At 39.2% G+C, this 23,466-nt stretch overlaps 2 protein-coding genes, 1 long non-coding RNA gene and 1 pseudogene across 3 annotated transcripts; 2 read left to right on the top strand and 2 right to left on the bottom strand.

The window, feature by feature from the left end:
* The first annotated feature begins 10,046 nt into the window (after positions 1 to 10,046).
* LOC130688055 (procathepsin L-like) lies at positions 10,047 to 10,639 on the top strand. The gene is made up of 3 exons (XM_057511055.2): positions 10,047 to 10,206; positions 10,287 to 10,439; positions 10,516 to 10,639. Exons 1-3 carry the CDS (start codon positions 10,099 to 10,101, stop codon positions 10,585 to 10,587), a joined length of 333 nt encoding a protein of 110 aa, XP_057367038.1. The 5' UTR covers positions 10,047 to 10,098; the 3' UTR covers positions 10,588 to 10,639.
* A 1,908-nt stretch (positions 10,640 to 12,547) lies between these two features.
* Positions 12,548 to 13,683, bottom strand: LOC132087823 (uncharacterized). Its single transcript, XR_009420649.1, has 4 exons — positions 13,603 to 13,683; positions 13,367 to 13,522; positions 12,800 to 12,875; positions 12,548 to 12,613 (listed from the first exon to the last, which is right to left on the bottom strand). It is a non-coding gene; the product is annotated as an uncharacterized LOC132087823 (long non-coding RNA).
* Positions 13,684 to 17,454: 3,771 nt separating this feature from the next.
* Positions 17,455 to 18,603, top strand: LOC130688030 (surfeit locus protein 6 homolog; annotated as a pseudogene).
* A 2,249-nt stretch (positions 18,604 to 20,852) lies between these two features.
* Positions 20,853 to 21,482, bottom strand: LOC130688031 (uncharacterized). The gene has a single exon (XM_057511025.1). The coding sequence runs from the start codon at positions 21,480 to 21,482 to the stop codon at positions 20,853 to 20,855; it is 630 nt and encodes a 209-aa protein (XP_057367008.1).
* Positions 21,483 to 23,466: the final 1,984 nt, after the last annotated feature.

Here is a 23,466-nt window from a genome sequence, read left to right as displayed (position 1 = left end):
ATTAGCACTAACTTTTAAAATTTGCTTCTTAAAAATAGTATCATGACTTAAAAGGAAATTAGTGGATATTTCTTTGGTTGATAACCACTGGGTGCACGCGTACCCTTCCCATGTTATAGGTTCTTTGTTTTTGGTTAAAAGTCGGTAATTAATTTTAGTTGGGATTTCTACTGGTTCAGGATGTGAACAGTAGTCGGGATCGTCTAAATCTAAAATACCTTTTATTATGCCTGCCATGCCTGACCACTTTCGGCTGATAACTGTGCTGCTTCTTGCCGATTGCTATCTTCCATTTCTGTTTGAATATTCAGCTCCTCTTCTCTATTGTCAACTCCGATTTCACTCTGTGTTTCCCTTTCTTTACTTTCTAATTCTATCCTAGGGCTACATTCGTTATCACTGTGGTTTCCCTCTCTTTCTTCAGCTACTTTTCCCGCATCTTCCTTGCTTTTCCATTTCTTGAGGCGATTTACATGCACGACTGTAGTATGATTTTCCGTTGTTCTCCTAATCAAGTAATTCAAGTCAGATAACTTATCTACAATAGTAAAAGGACCATCCCAACGCATATAAAATTTTCCTGTTTGTGGCTTCATTTCCTTTAAAAGCACTAAGTCTCCTGGTTCAAACGAGCATTCTTTCGATTAACGATCGTAATTCGCTTTTTGTCTTGACTGTGCGATGACTAACTTATTTTTAGCGAGTTCTAACGCTTCATGCCACTGTTGCGTATAAATATTGTTTTGGTCTTCTAAAATCCTATTTCGCATTGGGGGTCTCAAATCCGATGGTTCTAAGGCATCTCTGCCTTTTAGAAGGTAAAAGGGAGTTTCACCGGTGCTGGAGTGAGGCGTCCGGTTATAAGCCGCAACTACATAATCAAGATGTTCATCCCACAAAGATGGGTTGTGAGCTACGTGTGCGGTTAGCATATCCCCTAATGTCCTATTGAACCTTTCTACCGCGCCATCTGTTTGCGGGTGATACGCTGTAGTCCTTAACTGTTTTACTCCTAATTGCTTACATAATTCGGTCATTGCCTGTGACTGGAAATTAGAGCCTCTATCCGTTAGGATCTGCGAGGGTAGTCCCTCACTGTTTACAACGTGCCGAATGAATTTCCGGATGATTGTCTGAGCGGAAATTTCCTTCAGTGCAATGGCTAATATATACCTAGTTGTATACTCCATTATTACTAGAATATATTTATTCCCTTTTTCGCTTCCTGGGACGGGACCTATAATATCCATGGCCAATCTTTGCCAGACATAGTCTGTAACAGGGATTGGCTGGAGTGCGGCTTTGCACGATCCAGAAACCTTTCTTTTTGCACATGTTAAACAGTTAAGCACGTGCGTCTTGATATCATTTGCCATTTTCGGCGAAAAATACTTTTTGCTAATATTAGCAGTGGTTTTAGTTATTCCCAGATGACCAGCTAACTTATGGTCATGATAAAGTTCCAAGATCTGTTTACGTAGCGTCGCCGGCACTACAATTTTTCCCCTAGCTGTGGTTAAAAGTCCGCTAGGTAAATATTGGAATTCATCTTCCGTTTCTTTGGATGTAGTCTCTAATGTTTTTGCCACCTCTCTACAAAAGGTATCCTCTTGTTGAGCAATTAACCAATCGTCAGCCACGACTTGCTGCGATACTATAACATTAACCGGTATTCTGCTCAACGCATCTGCGTTTTGATGCAGTTTACCTGGTCTATATTGAATCTCCATTTCAAATTGTTGTAAGAAGAGAAACCATCTGGCTAGTCTCCCTGTCGGTTCCCTAACCTTTTGGATATACTGAAGAGGCCTATGGTCGGTCACTATTACGAAGTTAGTGCCATATAGGTAATGGAAGAACGCTTTTACCGAATGGATAATTGCGTATGCTTCCTTCTCCGTTGTACACCATTTCAATTGAACATCCGTTAGGTGCTTAGAGGTATAAGCAATTGGGTGCTCTAGAGACTTACTCCAATCCTCTGTCGATTCGTCGACTACTCCTGAGTCATTTATTGACTCCTCCTTGGGCCCTGGGTTGGCATTCGGATGGGGCATCTGAGAGAGTATTCCTCCTACTCCATACCCGCACGCATCCGTGTGTAGGATGAAAGGGCGCGCGAAATCCGGATAAGCGAGGGTAGGGGCGGAACATAAACATTCTTTTATGCCTTCAAAAGCGCTTGTTTCCTCTTGCCCCCATTGCCATGGTACTGCGCTCCTCGTGAGCCTTGTCAGTACATGGACTTTATTGGCGAATTGATCTATGAAACGTCTGTAATAGTTAGCTAATCCTAGGAATGCCCTAACCTGATCTGGATTTTTAGGTGCTGGGTACATCTTTACCGCCTTAATCTTATTTGGGTCTACCTTTACCCCTTCGTCGGAGACTATATGACCTAGATACTCAACTGCGTTGGCCGCAAACTTACACTTTTGAATTTTCACCTTAAGGCCATTTGTCTGCAAAAGACTAAATGTCGAGGTGAGATGTTGTACATGTTCGGCTATGCTCTTGCTGTAGACAATGATATCATCAATGTATACCATTACGCATTTACCTATGAGAGGTCTAAGGACGATTTCCATCGTCCTTTGAAACGTGCTAGGCGCGTTGCACAGTCCAAACGGCTTCCTAATATATTCAAAGTGACCCATTTCTGCCGTGAATGCAGTTTTATGGATATCTTCTTCTGCTATCTCGATTTGCCAATACCCACTAAACAAATCGAGGGTGGAAAAGAATTTAGCTCCACTTAGCAGGTTTAGTGTTTCTTCTATCCTTGGTAGCGGATAACGATCCTTTACCGTTACCGCGTTTAGGTCCCTGTAATCTACATAAAATCTGAGTTCTCCAGATTTCTTTTTCACCATTACGATGGAAGCTCTAAAGGCACTATGACTTTCCCGGATAATGCCATATTTTAACATCTCTTCTATTTGCTGTTTCGCTATTGGCTTGATAGCTGCTGGCATGCGATAGGCACCTCTTAACTTCCGTTGTGCCGTCGTTATAATCCGGTGTTTAAGTACTTTAGTGCATCCTAACTCAATTAGCTGGGATGCGAAAACGGGTTTGTGCATGTTCAAAACTCGTTCCATTTCTACTCTAGCTGTCCCGTGCAACTGGGATAGTTCAAAGGCTATCATTGGCTTTTCTTTAATGGTATATATAGGAGTTGCTATCTTCTTAAGGCTGACTACGGATTCTACTCCGTTCAATGATAAGGTTAGTGTTTTGTTTGCTATATCTATTTTTGTTTTATACTTCTTGAAAAAATCTAACCCTAAGATACATCCTTCTTGTGTTCCAGGCAACACAAAGAAGTCATGCTCCAAACTGCAATTAGGTGTTAACTTAAAACTTATTTTGAAACATCCCAAAGGGTACATGATGTTCCCTGACGCGGATTCAAATGATTGACTAGGCTTAGTTTCCAACTCAGTTACAATTGCTTTATGAGGTAATAAGGCAAATTTTTCAGAGGACATAATACTAGCTGCTGCTCCTGTGTCGATTAAAGCTTGTGCTTTTTGATTACTAAATTCTACGGGTATCCTAATTAGTCTACATGTTTGTTTTATTTCATCTATTCTGTTCTTGGTTGAAACCTTTTCGGATTTCTGGTCCGACAATCTTTTGCTATATGTCCTGCGTTGAGACATCTATGGCAAGTAATAGTATTGTCTCTGCTATTACCACTTGTCCTTTGTTTCCTTGCTGGGTCCGCTGATGGGTGGGGACTCTTAGATCTTGGACGCTCGTCGTAACGTCTCGTCCGCGAATCGTTTCTATCCCTGTTGTTATAGCTTCTGTCTTGGTATCGGTCTCGACTGTATGGTCGCTCTCGTGACTCGGAGCGGTTCCTGTCATACGATCTGTTGCGGTTGTAAGATCGATCCCTACGGTCTCTGCTATACGAATTATCCCTCGATCCCTGTCTATCTTCCCACTTTACGTTATTATATCTTGACGGGTCCCTACCTTGCTTGTAAGTGTCAATATTGTTTAAAGATCGTTCTTGTCCTGTTTTCGATGTTGTACCTGACAGATTCAATTTAGTTAGATTATTCTTTAGTTCTTCTAATTCCAACTTTGTCTGGCTTAATTCGGCTTCAATGTCTCTAGTTGGTTTTAATATATCTAATTTGAAAACCGGTTTAACTTCTAGTGCTTGTGTGTTATAAGCAATTTCCTCAGCCTCCAGAGCAGCTTGCTTAAAATTTTGCCAATTTGCGGTGGTTGGGTACTTATTGTGGAAAAGAATTGTTTTAATTGGTGGAAGTAGTCCGTCTAATAGCATTTTAATCAGAGTGTCGTCCTTAAGAGCTGTGAGTTCCGCGCTTTGAACTTGCTCTTCGTCTCCTTCTTTATAGATTGCGTTATAAGCCTGCGTTATTTTGTCTATAAAATGCCTAACTGGTTGGTTAGGGGATTGTTTTACCGTTAATAACTTGGACTTCTGTTTTGCTCTATCTGCTGGGTGTTTAAAATGATCTTTTAATGCATTCCGCCAGTCGGTATAAGATTCTCTCGGTGCTACTCGTAGCCTATCGATATGCCACTGCAATGCTGTTCCCTTTAACCTTGTGGCTAAAATCTTTTTGGTGGATTCCCTAGGCCATTCGTGAATCGTTGCTATCGCCTCCGCATCTCTCAACCATACCCCTTTCGGTTGATCATTCACGTTGCCACTATAAATAGGAATGTTCTGTGTTTCGTCTCTACGCGTAATGGCTACTGCTAATGCTCGTATATCATCAAGGGCTGCCATTCTAGGTGCTTCGTTAGTTGTGTCAATTGTGTTAGCTGGTTGTGCTAGTTGTTCTAATAGTGTCTGGTTGTTTCTATTTAGTTGTTCTATGTTTCCTCTAAGATAATTGTTTTCGGTATCCAGCTTAGCTGCTCGCTCCGCTGCTTGGCTTGCTAACTGGAGCGCTTGTCCCAGCTCCGTTAATTCGTTTTCTAAGGACACAATCTTTCTATTCTGTATGGCTAAGGTGTGTTGTGCTATCTCTAACTCGTTTGTGCTTGCGGCTCCCGCGATTGTTTGTTGTAGCCTCCTTAATTTGTCCTCTAACGACTGATTAGCTGTTTGCAGCGTTGATATTTCTATTACTTGCTTAGTTTGGTTGCCCTGTAAGGTTGTTTCGTTAACCTGGCTAATGTTCAAATTGTGCTTAAGTTGATTGTTTTCCGTTTGTAGGTCAACAAACTTGCTTGTCTGGTCTACTTGTTCCTGTCGTAAAAGTTCCAACTCTGCCTGTTTAGTTTTTATAGTATCAGTTAGATGCAAGATTTCCTGATTTTTATCCGTTATATTCACTATTAGTTTTTTATGTTCTATTTGTAGGGCGTGAATTTCCTTTTCCTGATCTATGCTTTTTGTTTCAAGAGCTTTATAACTTAGTTGTAGTTTCTCGAATTCTATTTGGATGTTACTATATTTATTTAATAAAGTCGTTCCTTCTCCAAGGAGTTGGCTCTCTCTTTCTTTAAATTTCTCAAATTCCTGCTGAAGTTTTTTCTTGTCCTTAATTAATTTGGTTTTAACCGATGTATGTTCAGTTTCTACTTTTTTTATGGTTGATTCTAGGATTTGAACGTCCTGGGTCTTTTTTACCAGAGTGGATATTAGGTTAGTCTTTTCTCCGTGCGTTTGCTCTAACTGTTGGGTTAAGCTGTTTGCTCGATATTCGATGGCCTGCTGCTGGATTGTAGCTGTCTGTAGTAAAGCTAACCCTTGATTTTCAAGCTCTTGTATTTTTGTTTCAGCTGCGATTAGTTTTTCCGAAATCAATTTATACTCTAAATCTTTATCTTTCAGGCGTGTTTTTAGCTGCTTGGTTGTTGCTTTATCTTTAGATGCTTCTAATTCTAATTTATACTGATTAATTGTTTGATGAATCCCTATTAATGCAGTTTTGAGAATATCCCTTTCCTCTACTAGCTTATTTCTCTTCTTGCTAGGTAGATTCTCCATAGAATGGTACTTCGTTAATTGTTTCCCCTCGTCGCTTTCCCTCGGGCTACTTTCTGCGCTTCTGGTTCTTTTTTGAAAAGGTACAATACGAACCTCTGCTGTTTCACTCTTCTGTTCGTTTTCTAAACTGGGATAGACTTTTTGGGTTGTACGCTTAGAATCTACTACGCTGCGTCTTGTGGGACGCTCTTTTACTTCTATTGTTTCTGCTGCTGGGGCTGAAGGCTTGTATATATCTACTACTAAGTTGCCAGATGACATTTAGGTGACTTACCCTTGTCGCGGGGAGTTCTAGACGAGCGCTGGTCGTCTGCGATGTTCGGGTGGATAGGCCTGCTGGCTGTTACTGGGCAGGAGTCCGGGCTTGTTGAATTTGAACTAAGTTCAAAACTGGACACGTTCACCAAATGTAACGTTGGGTTTCTGAATAACTCGCGACTCAATTCACTAGATTCTAAGTGTATTTATCAAGACTAAAACAGACTAATCACACAGACGTAGATACAATAGTAGATTTTCTAAGAACTCTAACACACTCGCTAAGCTCTCTAACACAGACACTTAATACACTCTTAACACACTAAACACAGACCCCGAGCCCCCCTTTTGTCACAGCTTTTATCAGTTATTATGAGGTCACTCTTGACGTCAATGGTGACCTCCGAGAGATGATCACGTGAAGACGAAGTGATCGTAGGGGTGAGGAGCTGCCTGATACTGGTTTGGCGTGGGAAGAGTCCGTGAGGATGAAGGACTGTCTGATACCAGTTCGCCGTGGGATCATCCAAGGCTGGAATCTATTAATTAGCTAAGCTAACTAATTGGTGGCGTTCTTCGGTATATGTCCTCATCACAACTTGTTGCATTGAAGTTTAAGTTCACTGGCAACTTTTCCTGATAAAACGTCCACCTTCACGGCGGCGTCAACGAATTCAGCTTCAGTCTCGTTAAGATTTCTAGAAAATAGTTCAGTAAAATAAGGTTATTGCGGTCATTTGCATAATTGAATGGTGTTTTCTTTTAGTACCTCATTCGATGATAGAGCTGGATATGTTCCGCACAAAGGACATGGTTTTCGTGACTTAAATTGAATCCGGTTTATCGGACCACAAATTTCTCATCCATGGGTTGAAAACTACCTTAAAGGTGAAACGGCAATTACAAGCAAATTGAAAATGGTTTCGGCGAGTCTGATCCTTCGGGCGGGACTGGAGCTTTCCATTGTGCTTGCAAACGATGGTAGCATGCTTAAATTTCCACTTCTCGCCTAAAGTTGCACCTTTCAACTGCGAGAAAAATTAATGTTATTATTCATTACAAGTGGATATAACCAGTGTTTCATGCTTACCACTTTAATGTAAGAACCGATAGTTTTTCTTGTCCTTAAAACGTATAGGGTAGTAATTAAAAAATCCAATTCCTGCAAAAAATTCTCAAATTTCTCCCAACTATTGAAAGCCTTACCTGGTTTCAGTGTAGATAGAGCTATTTTAAAAAACACAAAATGAACTGAAATCTATATAATAGAAAATTAGAATGAGCGTATATAACGCGTGTCAAAATTAAAAAGAGCGTATATAACGCGTGTCAAAATAGAAGAAATTGGGAATGAAATAAAAACTTAGTTTAAAAATAGTAGGTAAGAGTAAAAACGATTTGTCAAAAATGAGTAGTCAAATTGCAAGTAAGTCAAATATGTGCAAAATCGGAAGCCGAGGATTGAAATCGGATTGACGATTAAAATTAATTAGGTTTTGGATAAATATGGGGTATATAATAGTTTGGCCGACACCTCAACCTCTTTTGCAAATTCATAATGCAGCAGCACTTTGAGTTTTTTAATCCTTAATACTCATATAATATTAGAACAACTTCTCTTCATCAGGCCGCTTCCGTTCTCTATAATATCTAATCCATGGATAATCTTTAAAGAGTAATCAAAAATCAACAACGCTTTCTTGCTACCATTAATCTTAAGTCACCATAAAATGTCCTTGTATCATAACTTTATCAATGCCGGCCAAATAAAAACATTTGCCCGGAAAAATGAAGCATAATACTGTTGTCGGGCGGTATGTACAAGTGTAATATGTTTATGTAAAAATGTTTTAATTTAAAAAAAGATAAATCATAAGAGTATTGTCGGTTGGTATTTAAAATGTATTTAATTTTTCGTTACAATAGGGGAAAACAACTGTGAGTGCTAACGAAATTTTTCGGTAAGTATACTTAATAATTTTAAAATGTTAACTAAGAAATTAAAATAACTTACTATAAAATATATACATATGTAAGATAAGTAATCGTTCGGTACAATAGGGGAAATCTTATTTTATTGCAACAAAATTTTGCGGTGCAATAGGGAATAAAACCACTTTTTGCAACGACAGATTTCGGCGCAATAGGGGAAAACGCCGTTATCATGCAATATATTCTTCCAGTCAACAGCACATTCCAACTGCATGCAACATCCAAAACCCTCTCACTGCACCTGAGTTAATTGAAAAATATAAAATAAAATTGATAACTGATTGGATGAGCTGGATATAACAACTTGGTCTCCGTCTCCTAGGCCAACCGTTTGGCTCTTGCAGTCAGCCAAGCAGTTGGCTTAAGCCAATGGTTTTACGAATCCTCTTCTAACAAAAGCGCTTTTTTTTCATGCGCTAATTCGCTTACACACCGGCTTTGACATTTAAATTTCGTCTGCTGGGGTGACATTACACTTTTTTTCTATTGGCCAATTTTGGTCAAATAGCCCCAGGCAATATCGACTGGCGGCAATAGTGGACGACTTCAAGGTCGTAAATTTGAAACGCTACTTTAGCCATTAAGCTTTGAATTTGCATATAAAAATATTAATATAAATTAATTCCGATTTTATAAAAACATAGCTATATAAGATATCTATATTATTTCGCAAAAGTTATGTTTTCCAATTACGATAAATAGCCGAACGGGAGGGTTTCTGAGTCAAAATTCAAAATTTATACGCCATTATGGCAGCTTTTAATTAGTTTTTTTATTATTTTGAAACCCCAGATAATCTAACTAATTGGAAATAATGGGTATTAAACAGAACTATAACATCCCAGAAAATGAATAGTTAATTTAAATACTAAACATGTATAAATAACAAAACTTTCAATTTATTGGTAGCGTTAAGTAGCGAAATCTTTCAGCATATTATTGAACGCGCAATTTCACCAAAAGAAAACAAATTTGGCTGTGAAATGACGGCATTTTCTAGAGATTCATAAAAACATATGATTGAAGGAAAAAAGGTAATGATTCGAAAGGTAAAAGTTATTATTTTACTTTTATTATTTTACTTTTTGGCCAGTTATCGTTACCGGCTACAATTCGAGAACGTGAGGATTCTTCTCTTCTTGACGACAACCTGTTGGCTAGCATCGCAGTTCGAATGAAAGAGTGGGTTGGTGGCTACCAAGCGCACGATTCTTTACTTCAAAATCGCCCTGAAGAATATCTCGAAGATAGTGAGCAGCAAGCCATGTGGAAAATATTTCAAATAGAAAAAGAAAAAGAGAGTTCATTGACGCAAGCAAGCTCGCAAACAACCCTGTAAAGAAGTTGGTTTTGTTTAGAATTTGAATAGAGTGTAAGTGATTACTGCAATTTTACACATTCCCTTATTGTTTCTGCATGAGACACCTCAATCATGTAATTCATTTAATTTTTTTTTTGTTAATTTCTAAATAGATTTTTGGTTTCTTATTCCAAGGGGTAATGTAACATTTATTTTGTGTAGCTAGGGTCTACGAAACTTAGGTACAGTTTAATGGAACTGTTATGTTCTAGGAAAAACATGAGTTCCAAGCCATGAAAAGCACCAAGCAAATTCATGTGTACATCCTATTATGTAATTTACAGGCATGAGGTGACGATTGGTGGGAGGGTGCTAAATGAGCTAGTTTATTTGAACACCTGTTAACGCACCTGAATAAGCGCCCGAGGATCCTATTGACCCGAAATTGGTTTTTATGATTGCAAGCCTTAACGTGTGCGACACTTTGCGTTTTATGGTGTTGCGTTGGAATTGTGGCAGTTGGAATTATTACATTTCACTGTCGCTTGTTTTTGTACTCATCAAAATGAGGTGTTGTTACGTTTTTCTTTTGATAGTGGTAGTGTGTACTACGATCGCTTCCTCCGAATTCAAGCCAAATCCTGATGTCGACGAGCGTTGGGAACGTTTTAAGGTAAATATCCCGTCCATCTGCCTCTGCTAATATATACTTCTTTGGTGTGGAATTTTTAGTCGAATGCTTATTCATTTCAGGTAAAATTTCGAAAGACGTATGCAAATGATGCTGAAGAACTGAAAAGACGAAAAATTTGGGAGAAGAACATCGCCAACATCGACAAACACAATGAAGAGTTCAAGGAAGGCAAGCATTCTTACACGCTGGCAGAAAACAAATACGCTGACATGGTATAAACTCATATTAAACAGATGTACTTATCAAAATAATCCTACAAAATGCTTCATGTTATTGCCACGTTTTCAGACGAAGGAAGAATGGAAAAATCATTTCAAGGGGAAAAGACCTTCGAAGAAACCAAAAAGGAAGATTGCTTAATGACACGTACAGCGACAGCAAGGAGTAATATGGCTAATGGTATGAAGAATACGGTAATAAAAAATCGAAAATGAGTCTAGCAACAAATGAATAATAAGAGAGTAAAGTGTGTAGCTCGTTACCGTTGTTTGATATTCGGCAAAGTATTAGAAAGTAACGGTTTTCGACCCTTTATACCACATACGTTCTTGAGGAAAGTAGCCGAATCATTAACTGAAATAAGTCCAAGTTTATCATGAAACCTGGAAACAGATGGTAGAAACAGTCTCATTTTGACGGGGAAATAGGACAGCTTTTACTTTAATGAAAAATCGAGCTTTTTTCGTGCACTCTTAATTCATTTTGTCCGATCATATTTCGTAACCAATTGGGGTAGCCGGTGAAATAGGACTGAAACGAAATAGGACTGGAGAAATAGGACTGAAAATTTCCAGTCCTATTTCTACCGGAGAAATAGGACTGGGAGAAATAGGACTGACTTTTTAAAACTTTTAGGACAGTCCTATTTCTCCATGCCAGCAGTCCTATTTCTCCTCGGCATCAGTCCTATTTCTCCTTAGAAATAGTCCTATTTATTTTATTTTGTTTTGTTTTGTTGTTTTGACTGTCCTGAAAGTTTTAAAAAGTCAGTCCTATTTCTCTCAGTCCTATTTCTCCGGTAGAAATAGGACTGGAAATTTTCAGTCCTATTTCTCCAGTCCTATTTCGTTTCAGTCCTATTTCACCGCCAATCCCAATTGGAAAACACATTGAAAGATTGATGAAGACTTTCTGACAATGAATGGAGCCTAAAATAGCACCTTGTCCAAAAGTGACAATAGAATTCCATTAAAAACTTCGTTTCAATTGTTGCGCGAGTTGAAAGATCATAGGTTCAGTTGAAATACTAATTGTGTGTCGGAAAAAACTGTTTACTGAACACCTTACCGAAGCTTACTTCACGGGAAATAACTATTGTTCTATTAAATATGGCAGAAAAAAAACAACTATTCGAGTAACAACTACAAGAATGAAGTCAGACCATTTCTCTTGCATACGTGTCGATGTTACCAGAATTTCGATTCTGAGGAGGTCCATCGTTCCAATGTTCGAAGAGATATAGGACGATTTGACTGAAGATAGCTTTGATTCAGTTTGATTTACTGGATAATCATTACATCGTGAGGCAACAGAGTAAGCGATACCGCATTTAAACATTTTTTTCTAGGTGTAAGCAACTATTCGTTTCGCAATCCTTGTATATTGATCACTCTTGGTTCTTGCTTCGGTTACAATATTGTCAGGTTAACTAGTAGTAGTATTCAAATGTTGATTGCCAACCCGATCTGGTTCCGGAGCTGTCCGTCGTGAATCGCAACAGAATTTCATTTGAGCTCGAACATACGGTAGAAGGACGACTGGTGCCAGATGCCCTCAGAAGAAGGTAGTCGCTTGTGGATGGTTCGTCATGAACCTAATAGTTGGTATATTTAAAAGATAAAGATTTTGGATAAGGAAATATAAACTGAGTTGGTAGGCAGCTATTCTAAAATTTTGTGAAATCGGGGAGAAATTTTTGAACCTCGTACAATTTACGTAAGTAACATGGTAATATTCTATAACCTAATGCACTTCGCCGTCGAGTCGAGTTACCGACCTCTCTATAAGAAGTAGTAATAAAATTTGCGTTATCGTACATTAACGACATCGTAACCCGATTCCGTGTTAAAAGAATTGAAGTACAATCGCATTCGATAGCCGCATGGTACTTGGACTAAACAGCGGCAATCAAGCCAGTTTCCGTATTCATTTGGGTAGTTTGGTGACTCGAGGATGCCGCTGTACCCACTAATTAAACCGCCACAATTAGAAGGTTCCGCAAAATAAAAAGGAAAACGTGTAGAAATCAAATGAAAGTAAATGTAAAAGGATCCAAGTGAATCCTTAATCGATCCGTAAGCAAACATATACAAGGTTTTACCCGATGGGTTTCCTGTTGTGACGTTCCACGGATAAGTCGTTAGGTAGTCTGTTTCTGTTGAGCTGCCTTCGAAATTTTAATAAAAAAATGTTGACAATGAAACTGGTAACTTTCTCATATACGGAAACACAGAAATGGGTACTTAGAAAAAGCACTCCAGACTTTCTCCGTTTAATTTACTGGAGACAAGGCTGGTGTTTGTTAAAACCGTCATGTTCAATATTATATTACAGCTCAAAAGTATAGGCCTACCGCAGATAATTGGAGCGTATGTTGGAGTAGCTTTAGTTCTGGGTGTAGTAGAAGAAGGAAGTGTTGTTGGTCGAACCTACCACACCAAAAACCAAACGTATTACAGTATATTAGACATATAAACTTAGATCAGTAAACATCACATTTTTGTTTAATGCTTGCAAGACGTGTTAATGAAAGAGAAGAATGCCTTGGTGGGTTCCCCTCTACTTTACACATATACTATTTTAATATGTATGCTATGCTTCTTTGCTTACATTGATCCTTCATGGTATTACACTAGAAACTAACTGCATTAAACAACTAACATAACTAAGGCTCTTAAAGTGAAAACCGAGTATGCATCGGTGGTTGTAAAGCGATTAAATTGCTATTGCTATACAGACGCTTATTTTGGGATTGCTAAAGCACGCTTACTTTCGAACGCTTAGAAAACCATCCGGTTCAACCATCTATTCTACGTTATCGTCTATTTAAGGATATTCGGTGCTAGTCAGACTGCATTCACGAAAATTTTACGTTTGAAACCATTAATTCTCGCTAGCTCTCCTCCATTTTACTTACTACGATTTGGTAGGTAATACTGAATCCTGTATAGCTGTTCGCTGAATCGCTTGTAAACACTAGCAAAATTGATTCAGTATACTTGGTTATTGCATTTGGCATATATGGGCCACTTAAATCGGCAAAAAGCTCTGAAGACTTTGTTGTTCCCAAATAAATCTGCAAATATAAATACAACCTTGTCAGCGAATAACCACTTCACATACGGTAACCATAAGTTAAGCTACATATCTACATACTTTCAGTGTGTCTTTCCCCGTTTCAGTTTCAAAATTCTTAAATTGCAGCGTAATACTGTAAGCACCAGCAATCAACCAGGAGGTCGTAGAAAAAGGCCCAGACGAAAAAGGCCGGAGAAAAAGGCCTATACGAAAAATGCCCATTCAAAATAGGACCAATTTTTTCCAATTTTAAAAGTGGGCCTTTTTCTTCATGGGACTGGGCCTTTTTCTCCAGTCAATTTCCATGTTCCTAAACACTTTATATTTGTTTCCAAAATGTCATTCCAATCTCCTATTCCGTGGAAGTTGAAATATACAAAAGTTACTGAAACCGTGACTTTCTATAAGGTTTGCCGAGATGAAACAATGTTAGCGTATGTACGCTAGTTAATCTTTGATTATTTATTCGATAGCAATCTTATTTCGGATTATGTTAGTATTTATATATTGCTAATATCCCGTTAAATAAAGTTCATTTTTCACAATTTTTGTTTATTGAACTACTATCGCTTCTTTAAATATAATATAAGAAATATATGTTTTTTGCACTTAGCCTTGTTCTGTCCACCCTCTTTGATCATTCCCCCCAATCCTTAGTCCAACTCCCTTATAACTTCCCTTTTTCGATACTTATTCCATAGGTAAAGGCCACTGATTTGTTGTGAATACGGAAACTGAATGAGTTCCGCGGGGCTTTTGTGGTTGCTGGGAACAAAGATATGTTAATACGAAGACTAGTTTATTATTATTAACATTGGATAAATAATTTTTATAGGAAGAACATTACAAACTTAAACTATCGTTTGAGACAAGGACAAAAAGAAAGAATTTTATAATTCAACATTGATTCTCATACCATTTATTTTCTTATCACATTTTCAATTCTTTTAACAATTACATAGAGTCAAATAAATATATTAAAATCATAACCTCCTGCTATAAGCCTATAACTATGCCAGGCGGTGACTGCTAATTGTTATCTAGGCTTGGAGCGCTTTTCACCAAAGCAATAAATAGTTCGAGCAAAACTTGAATATTCAATTTGCGCAGGAACGTCTATGAGTCAAACTTAAATAGCTATTGCATGGCTTTTGTTAAAGAGCAATCTTTTGTGAAAGAACAACCTCGCGTTTAGTCCGAGAGAACCATCTACGTCTCTGGTAAGAACTCGCGTTTTTCCAGCAATTATAAATGAATTTTTACGTTTTGTGTCTTGTTTTCCCTCTATGCACATTTTCAAGCAGCTGTTGGTTACCTAATTACACATCATATACTACAGCGAAATATAAGGAAGCTTTGCACTTGCCGTTAACAAAGCTACTAACAATTAAAAATCAATTTTAATTATTTTTTACCATGAAGGACTTTCTTTTATGAGTCTGATATTAGTAAAGATACTAAACCTTTTAAAATGAATCTATGATTTTTTTTCTTCAAATTTTCCACGATCATGGAAGGCATGCCAGTGTATTCTTATAAAAAACAATCACGACATGGCTTGCACATGACAGAACACGAGCTTAGCTCATCCATGAGTCAGCATCAGTATTTCATACGATAAGTTTGCCTTTTTTCTTTAGTTTATTCACTTAATGTTCTTTCTTTTCAGTTTTCTTTTTCTTAATGTTGGCATTTCTCTTTTTCTGTTGTTATTCCTTTCTCATTTCCTTTTCTTCGATGCGTTCAGCCCAATTGTTTTTTACTTTCTGATTTGATTTTATCTCGTTTCTTAATTTATTTGTCAAGCAATTCCACACAGTCTTTTACCTATTGCAATACAGAAAGGTTAAAAGTTTCGAGACCTTACAAATGTGTTTGTAAAATTGAAAGTTTACCTGAAAACCTTCAGCTATTCGCAAAGCACCATTTCATGCCTGTTTCTCTTCAATGCTTCTTGCATTCTGAACTTCAGCTTAGCCTACCAAGATTCTCACTATCGGTTTAAGCTTTTCTTCTTCATTTTAATCGTTGCCACTTATTGATCTAAAGTGGTCTTTTTCAGAATGGGTGAGGGATTAAATAGTTCTCCAAAATCAAATTTCATGAAAACTAGGCAGCCTTCACTGTTGAAAATTGGTGTTGGCAGTGTAATTGCTAATCTTCTTTCAGGAATTTCTGCTTTGACAAACTCTGAAGGACCAGAGGTTGATGGCACAGATGCTGCCTGGGTGACTCGTGCAAGTTTGGCAATTCATGACCTCTTCTTCTTATTTTTCCATTTAAATTTCTTCTTCATTTCATCTAACTTTCGTTTAGTTTGGTTTATGTTTTCTTATCAGATAAATCCAGCTTTTTCCCTGAAAATCAATGGAATGAACTGGCCAGTCTTCCTTAAATGTAAAGATTAACACATACCTGTGAAGTGCGAGAGCTTAACTGTTAGACATTCTTCCATTTCTTCAGGATTGGGAGCATGGTTCCTGATGTTTTTTCAGAAACAGCTGGCATATCCACATGATTGCTATCAGGATCTGTATAAAGCTGTTCAGCAACATGATCAATAGCAGTCATCCATTCTTCCCTAGAATCCAACAACAAAGTTATGCTCACAATTTTTGTTGTTTCATGCAGAAGAAAACCACAACATATGAATATTTTAAAAATTAGGTTTTGACCCTTCACATACCTTTCTTTTCAGACTCAATATGAAAACTCGTTTCAATTGCATTCATCCATTGAAGACTTCAAATCAGAAAGGTGGATGGTTTGGATGATCCTCTGGTATCATGCAAAAACAAAGTAAAGAAATTCTAAGATGTATTGGTTAGTAAAATGTTATACCGCTTTCATAATTTGGCATCCTTTCACAGTAAAATTGTTGAGTGGTTAAGCAAGTCCTATGTTTGGCTTTGGTTTATGCTTGGATCCTAGTAATAATCAATAATCCCGTATAACAAAAAACCTTTGACGCCAATTTTTCTGTGTTCTCCTAGGAAACAAAATAAACATTGAATGTGAATGAGAATGCATAATATGTTCCACATCAACAATTTCAGTGCAAGCTGCACGTAGGTCTCTGTAAAAGAGCTTACTCAATTTACCTCTTTAAAGCAGCCAGCCGTCCTTTATGGTAAAAGGAGTTTTTGGTAGAATCTATTGCACCGAAACATTTTGTTGCAATAACGACCTTTTCCCTTGTTTCACCGAATTCTTTCGGTACTAGCTTCGATGCTAGCAGACAATAACAGCAAAGCTATCAATGGAATTCGCATACTACACCGATAGATGGAAACTATGAACAATAACAAAGTAACTAAATTTTGTTGAATTTGTAATATAAGACTTAAAATTTTTTAAAAATTTAAATAGACAATCTTAAGAGTTTATTTTACTACGTTTGTTTTTTGTACTATCATTCATACGATTTTTTGGATACTTGCTCTGCCTATACTGCCCTCAAGTGGAGGCGTCCTGAAGCTAGATTTGGCTTGAAAATGGCGACGAACCTAGCCTATTGTTTTTTTCTTTAAAGATCGACACTTTCAAGCCAAATCTAGCTTCAGGACGCCTCCACCTGAGGGCAGTTTAAGCAGAGTAAGTATCCAAAAAATCGTATAAAAATCGTAATGGTAGTACAAAAAAAACCGTTATAAAACAAACTCTTAAGATTGTCTATTTTTATTGTTTAAAAAAAATTTATTTCTTATATTACAAATTCAACAAAATTTAGTTACTTTGTTATTGTTCATGGTTTTCATCTGCTTATACTGCCCTCAAGTGGAGGCGTCCTGAAGCTGGATTTGGCTTGAAAATGTCGTTCTCGAACGAAAATAACAATAGGCTACGTTCGTATAGTGTGATCTATGGAGTGATCCATGATAATGTTGAGTGACCAAGGTAAATAATAATAAAGTTTAAAGATTATGATCACTTTTGGTAAGTGGAAAAACGGAAAACAAGAACTTGAAAGTGTCATCTAAACAAAATGTGTAGGAATTGGACCCAAAAAATCAAGAGCCTGATAAAAAGCGAGGGCCCGTTGACATCGTCGCTCTTAAAAAGCAACTCTCTTCTGAAGACCTTTTCATTTCTAGCTCATTGACCAATATTTCAACACAAAGTGTTTCTACAATTCAAGATCTTGATAGTAATAAGGCTGGTGTAGACACACAGTAGTTCTTTCCAAAAAACTGTCACCAGGATCTGTGCTTACAATCCTGAAGAAATGGAAGAACATCTAACAGCAAGCTCTCACGCTTCACAGGTATGTGTTAAACTTTACATTTAAGGTACATCAGCCAGCTTATCCCATTGATTTTCAAGGAAAAAAGCTGGATTTGTCTGATAAGACAACAAAAACCAAACTAAATGGAAGTTAGATGAAATGAAGATAAATTTAAATGGAAAAATAAGAAGAAGAGGTCCTGAAATGCCAAACTTGCACGAGCCACCAAGGCAGCATCTGTGTCATCAACCTCTGATCTTTCAGAGTTTGTCAAAACAGAAATTCTAGAACCAAGACTAGCAAGTACACTGCCAACACCAATTTTCCATAGTGAAGGCTGCCTAGTTTTCAGCAAATTTGATTTTGGAGAACTATTTAATCCCTCAACCATTCTAAAAAAGACCACTTTAGATCCAGAAGTGGCAACGATTAAAATGAAAATAAAAAACTTATACCAAAAGTGAAAATCTTGGTAGGCCAAGCTGAAGTTGAGAATGCAAGAAGCATTGAAGAGAAACAGGCATTAAATGGCGCTCTGCAAATAGCTGAAGGTTTTCAGGTAAACTTTCAATTTGACAAACACATTTGTAAGATCTTCAAAACTTTTAACCTTTCTTTATTGCAATAGGTAAAAGACTGTGTGAAATTGCATGACAAATAAATGAAGAAACGAGATAAAATCAAATCAGAAATTTTAAAAAAATTGGGCTGAACGCATCGAAGAAAAGGAAAAGAGAATGGAATAACAACAGAAAAAGAGAAATGCCAACATTAAGAAAAAGAAAACTGAAAAGAAAGAACATAAAAGGAATAAACTAAAGAAAAACAAGCAAAGTTATCGTATGAAATACTGATACTGTCTTATGGATGAGCTAAACTCGTGTTCTATCATGTGCAAGCCATGTGATAGTTTTTTATAACAATACACTAGCATGCTTTCCATGATCGTGGAAAATTGGAAGAAAAAAAAATCTTAGATTCATTTTAAATGGTTTAGTGTCTTCGCTAGTAACAGACTCGTAAAAAATCATTTATAATTGCTGGAATGGCGCGACTCCTTCCCAGAGACGTAGATGGTTCCCTCGTACTAACGATGAGGTTATTCTTTAACAAAAGGTTGCTCTGTAACAAAAGCCATGCATTAACTATTTAAGTTTGACTCTTAGACGTTCCTACGCAAATTGAATATTCCAGTTTTGCTCGAACTATTTATTGCTTGGGTGAAAAGCGCTCCAAGCCTAGATAACAGTTAGCAGTCACCGCCTGGCATAGTTATAGCAATAGATTATGATTTTAATACATTTATTTGGCTCTTTGTACGTGTGAAAAGAATTGAAAATGTGATAAGGAAATAAATGGTATGAGAATCAATATTGAATTATAATATTTTTTTTTTGTCCTTGCCTCAGACGATAGTTTAAGTTTGTAACATTATTCCTATAAACGTTATTTATCGAATGTTAATAATAATAAACTAGTCTTCGTGTTAACATATCTTTGTTCCCAGCAACCACAAAAGCCCCGCGAAACTCATTCAGCAGACCTGCCGTAATCGCGATTGAAAATAAATCGCGATTGCGATTTCGATTAAAATTTTAATCGGCGATCCAATTATTTTAAAATAATCGAAATCGGCGATTAAAGTGGAAAAAAATTAATTTTTAATCGCGATTATTTTTCGATTATTTAGCGACATCTATGAACGGTAGATGAGACTATATGAAAGTCTACTCATAGCTTTGTCATTTTTGTAGCAGACGCTTTTTTTTTAATTTTCACTTGTTTCAATTTTTTCAATTTAAACAATGGCAAGTTCTTTTCTTACTGCTAGATGGCGGTAAAAAATAATCGGAAAAACAAACACTAAGAAATTTAATCGCCGATCAAATTTTTTCAACAGACGAATGATCGCCGATCATTTTTTTGCGAATATCGACGGCTACCGATAACCGCTCAAGAAATAATCGGACGGCAAGTCTGTCAGTTTTAGAGGATGGCTTGGCTTTGCAGAAGCTGCTTGTTAGTAATGTTAATATCTTCCACATCGGCCAACTGGAGGGGCAAGTACGGCCGAGCCCCACAATATAGGAAGTTGTTGGGAGTTAAAGGATCCGTATCTTCCGGATCCATGCTTAAGTGAGTTAACGGCCGAGCATTTAACAGCGCTGCTACTTCAACAATGACGGTCCGTAATACTTGGTCCATGACTAGGCAATTACCTATACTGGTTTTCATTGCCCGTTTGCAGTACTGTACGATCCTTTCCCAAACACCACCGAAGTGCGGTCCATGGGGTGGAGAAAAATGCCAATCTATTTGTTGGCAATCCATCACCTTCTGAAGATCTTCGTGTTTAACAACGAGCTCTTCCAAAGCCTGTCGCAACTCCTGCTCGGCGGCGACAAAATTTGTCCCATTGTCGCTGTAAGCGACCTTCGTTTTTCCGCGTAGGCTTACAAAACGACAGAAACAGAGTAAGAACTCCTCCATACTAAGTCCGTTGGCTACCTCCAGGTGAACTGATGGTGTCGTCAAGCACGTGAAAAGGCTAACCCAACGTTTTTCATGTCTTCTTCCCCTTCCACCAACTCGTACGGTCAAGGGACCAAAGTAGTCGATCCTTGTGTACGTGAACGCGGGCAGATGAGGCGTTAAACGATGTACTGGTAGGGAAGCCATCAACGGCATCTAGGTTTCGCCGACGTGCGCTTCCAAGGCCAGCAGCTGTTGATAACAGATTTTACTACTTTGCGTCCAGAGAGTATCCAAAAGCGTGAACGTAAGTTCGTCAGCAATCTTTCGGTCTTGACATGCACGTGTCTAACGTGATGATCCCAGATTATCCTTTTTGTTAAAGGTTGAGTAGCCGGCAGGAGTATAGGGTGTTTAGCTGCATAGTATATTGGCGCTTGAAGTATACGTCCGCCTATTCGCAGCTGTCCCACTTCATCCAAGAAGGGCTTGAAGGTGCGAAGCTTTGATCTGAGTGGCAATTCCAGATTCTTGCGAAGGGCGCAGAATTCTTCAGCAAAGGCCAATTCTTGCGCGCGTATGATGGACAGTGTCAGTGATGCTACCATTTCTTCTACCGTTAACTCTCCGACTATGGGTTTTTCCCCACTAGTTTTGCTCTGGCGTTGTTGGCAAATCTTTTACTCCAGGCCAGCACTCGTTTAAGTTTTAAAAGACTGGAAAAACGTGCGACACATCGATCAATGACATGATTTTCCTCTTCCGTTTTGACTGCCAGGACACGAATCACATTTACGTCTCGTTCTTCCGGCTCCGTAATCTCTTCCCAAGTGTACCATTCTGAGGGGTCTAGGTTCAGGAACGGAGGTCCTCTGTGAAAGTGGACCAACTCGTTGACGTCCTTGCAGAGGTCCACTGGGTTTGAGTCTCCAGCAACATGGCGCCATTGTTGACGACCCGTGTTCCGGAGTATTTTTCCGATGCGGTTGTTGACGAAGACTTCAAATCGACAGGTTTTGGAATGGATCCACCGCAACACCGTTTGTGAGTCCGTGTGGAAATCGATTTCCAGTTCACGACAAATCGTGAGGGCGATGTTGAGGCCTTCTACTGCAGCTTGTAGCTCTAAAAGTGGAATAGTGAGCCCTTTCACCGGCGTGACGTGTGTTTTCGACATAACGAAAGACACGTTGATATACTGATCTTCGAATACAGTGCGGAAATAGGCTACTGCTCCGTACCCTTTGGAGCTTGCATCCATGAAGACGTGGAGGTGCTGTTGAGTCCAACGTCCTCGTTTGAAACGGAATCATCTCGGAACCGAAAGAGACTCCAAATTTTCAAGGTGATCATACCAGCTATAGAAACGTTGGCTCAATGTTTCAGGCAGAACGTCGTACCAACCAATTCGTTCTTCGTTTGTCCAAATGTCTTGAAGTACGGACTTCGTTATGAAGATAACGGGTGCGACAAGTCCCAGCGGGTCGTAGACACTAGAGATGATGCTTAGGAAGTCTCGATTAGGGAGGGTCTCATCGTTCAACGACTTCCGAATCTTGAACGTCAGCATATCTCGATCACCTTCCTCGACGATGACGTCCATTTGGTCAAGTTATCCCCGCTTAACTGAAGCAGGGATTTCATTTCGCGGGATCGTTTGACTGCCTCGTCTTCAGTGTCGAAGGAGTCGAGGTAATTGTAGACGTAAAAATTCCGTCGAAGTCTATCAGCTACATCTGTGTAACTGGTTGCGGTAGTCATCGGCCGTTCTGTTGAGGGCGAACATGCGGCTCGTCGGAGATGATATTGCTCCAAATACGTGGACGGTCATCTGGTACGTTAACGGGGCTGCAATACTGCCAGGCGTCCGGTAGATAAATCGGAATGCCGTTTTGTCTTCTTGGGGAACTTTCACTTGGTGAAACATTTTCTCGATGTCCGCTCCGACTGGTACGAGGTTACGGCGGAAGCGGATGAGCACACCGATCAAGCTAACGAGTAAGTTAGGTCCCCGAATCAGATTTTGGTTTATCGATGTGCCACCGAACTCGGCAGCTCCATCGAATACAACACGAACTTTGGTCGATGAGCTGGATGTACTCACGACCCCGTGGTGTGGTAGATACCACGTCTTGTTCGTCTCCGTTCGGACTTCTTGGGTAGTGAGGAGTCGGGCATGTTTCAAACCGATGTACTCCTTGACTACTGCATCGTACCTTTGGGCAAACTCAGCGTCTCGATGAAAACGTCGTTCGAGAGCGTAAAGCCTCTTCAATGCAGATGCCCGATTGTAATGGAGGTTTACGTCGTCGGCTTTCCACATTAAGCCGACTTGATAATTGTTACCAATACGTTTTACGGAAGATTTGAGGATACGTTTTCCCCGTAGATCGTCCTCAGATAGAACAGGCGGTTCTATGTCTACGTCGTTGGCCTCAAGTTGGAAGAATTTCTTCACCAGCTCGTTTAGGTCTTCGGGACAATCCTCAGTGGCCAGATGAGCGATGAACGGGCGTCCGTCTTGTGGCGGGCCCGTTTGTCTGCCCAAACAACAGCCAAACGGCGTCTTGAAGGCGATGGCCCCAGTCGTTCCAGCCGACGGCTTGATGGAAGCTACATGATCATGGGCCTCTGCGACGTCGATTCTTATCAGCACGGTCACGTCCTCTTGTTGAACGGTCGGGACGTCAATACCACGTAGGTGTATCCATGACTCCAACTGTCGAGGGTCGATCGGCGTATTCGGCGTCACCTTCAAATTGTAGACGGCGTAAGCGTGTTTGACTTCAAACTGGCTTTGACCATCACGAGATGTTAAGGCGAAGTTTACTACGGAAGCCGTAACGTTAGACGGGGCTCTGTCATACGAGAGAACGTTGACGGCACAACGAGTCCCAACTTCTTTACTAAGTCGCCCCTTATCAGCGTGGTGTCACTTCCGGTATCCAGGAAACCGAAAGTGTCGACCAATGTTTCACCAGCTCCAACACGAACCGGTACAATCTTGAAATGTACACGGCGTTTTACTGTTTCCAGATGGGTCAAAGTCCCAAGGAATGCTGTCGATGGTGACGCTGATGGGGCAGGTTGATCCGCTAGCCTTCTCAATGGGATGAATTCGGATCCATGAAGCAAGGTGTGGTGTCGGGTTCCAGTACACCCAGCAATAGTACAGCTGATGTCCCTGGGACACTCCTTGCGTTCGTGTTTTCCCGTAAGACATAACAAACATCTTCGGGACTTTA

Source organism: Daphnia carinata, chromosome 3, assembly GCF_022539665.2.
Source record: "Daphnia carinata strain CSIRO-1 chromosome 3, CSIRO_AGI_Dcar_HiC_V3, whole genome shotgun sequence".
NCBI classification, from domain to species: Eukaryota; Metazoa; Arthropoda; class Branchiopoda; order Diplostraca; family Daphniidae; genus Daphnia; species Daphnia carinata.
The sequence above is the reverse complement of the archived record's forward strand: the minus strand, read 5'-3'. Positions and strand labels throughout refer to the sequence as shown.

What these genes read in the sequence shown, in the direction of transcription:
- LOC130688031 (XM_057511025.1), bottom strand. Translation starts at nt 21,482, where the DNA reads ATGGATGCAAGCTCCAAAGGGTACGGAGCAGTAGCCTATTTCCGCACT.
- LOC130688055 (XM_057511055.2), top strand. Translation starts at nt 10,099, where the DNA reads ATGAGGTGTTGTTACGTTTTTCTTTTGATAGTGGTAGTGTGTACTACG. An exon ending in AGCGTTGGGAACGTTTTAAG is followed by an intron (nt 10,207 to 10,286) that starts GTAAATATCCCG and finishes TATTCATTTCAG; the next exon opens with GTAAAATTTCGAAAGACGTA. An exon ending in AAAACAAATACGCTGACATG is followed by an intron (nt 10,440 to 10,515) that starts GTATAAACTCAT and finishes CCACGTTTTCAG; the next exon opens with ACGAAGGAAGAATGGAAAAA.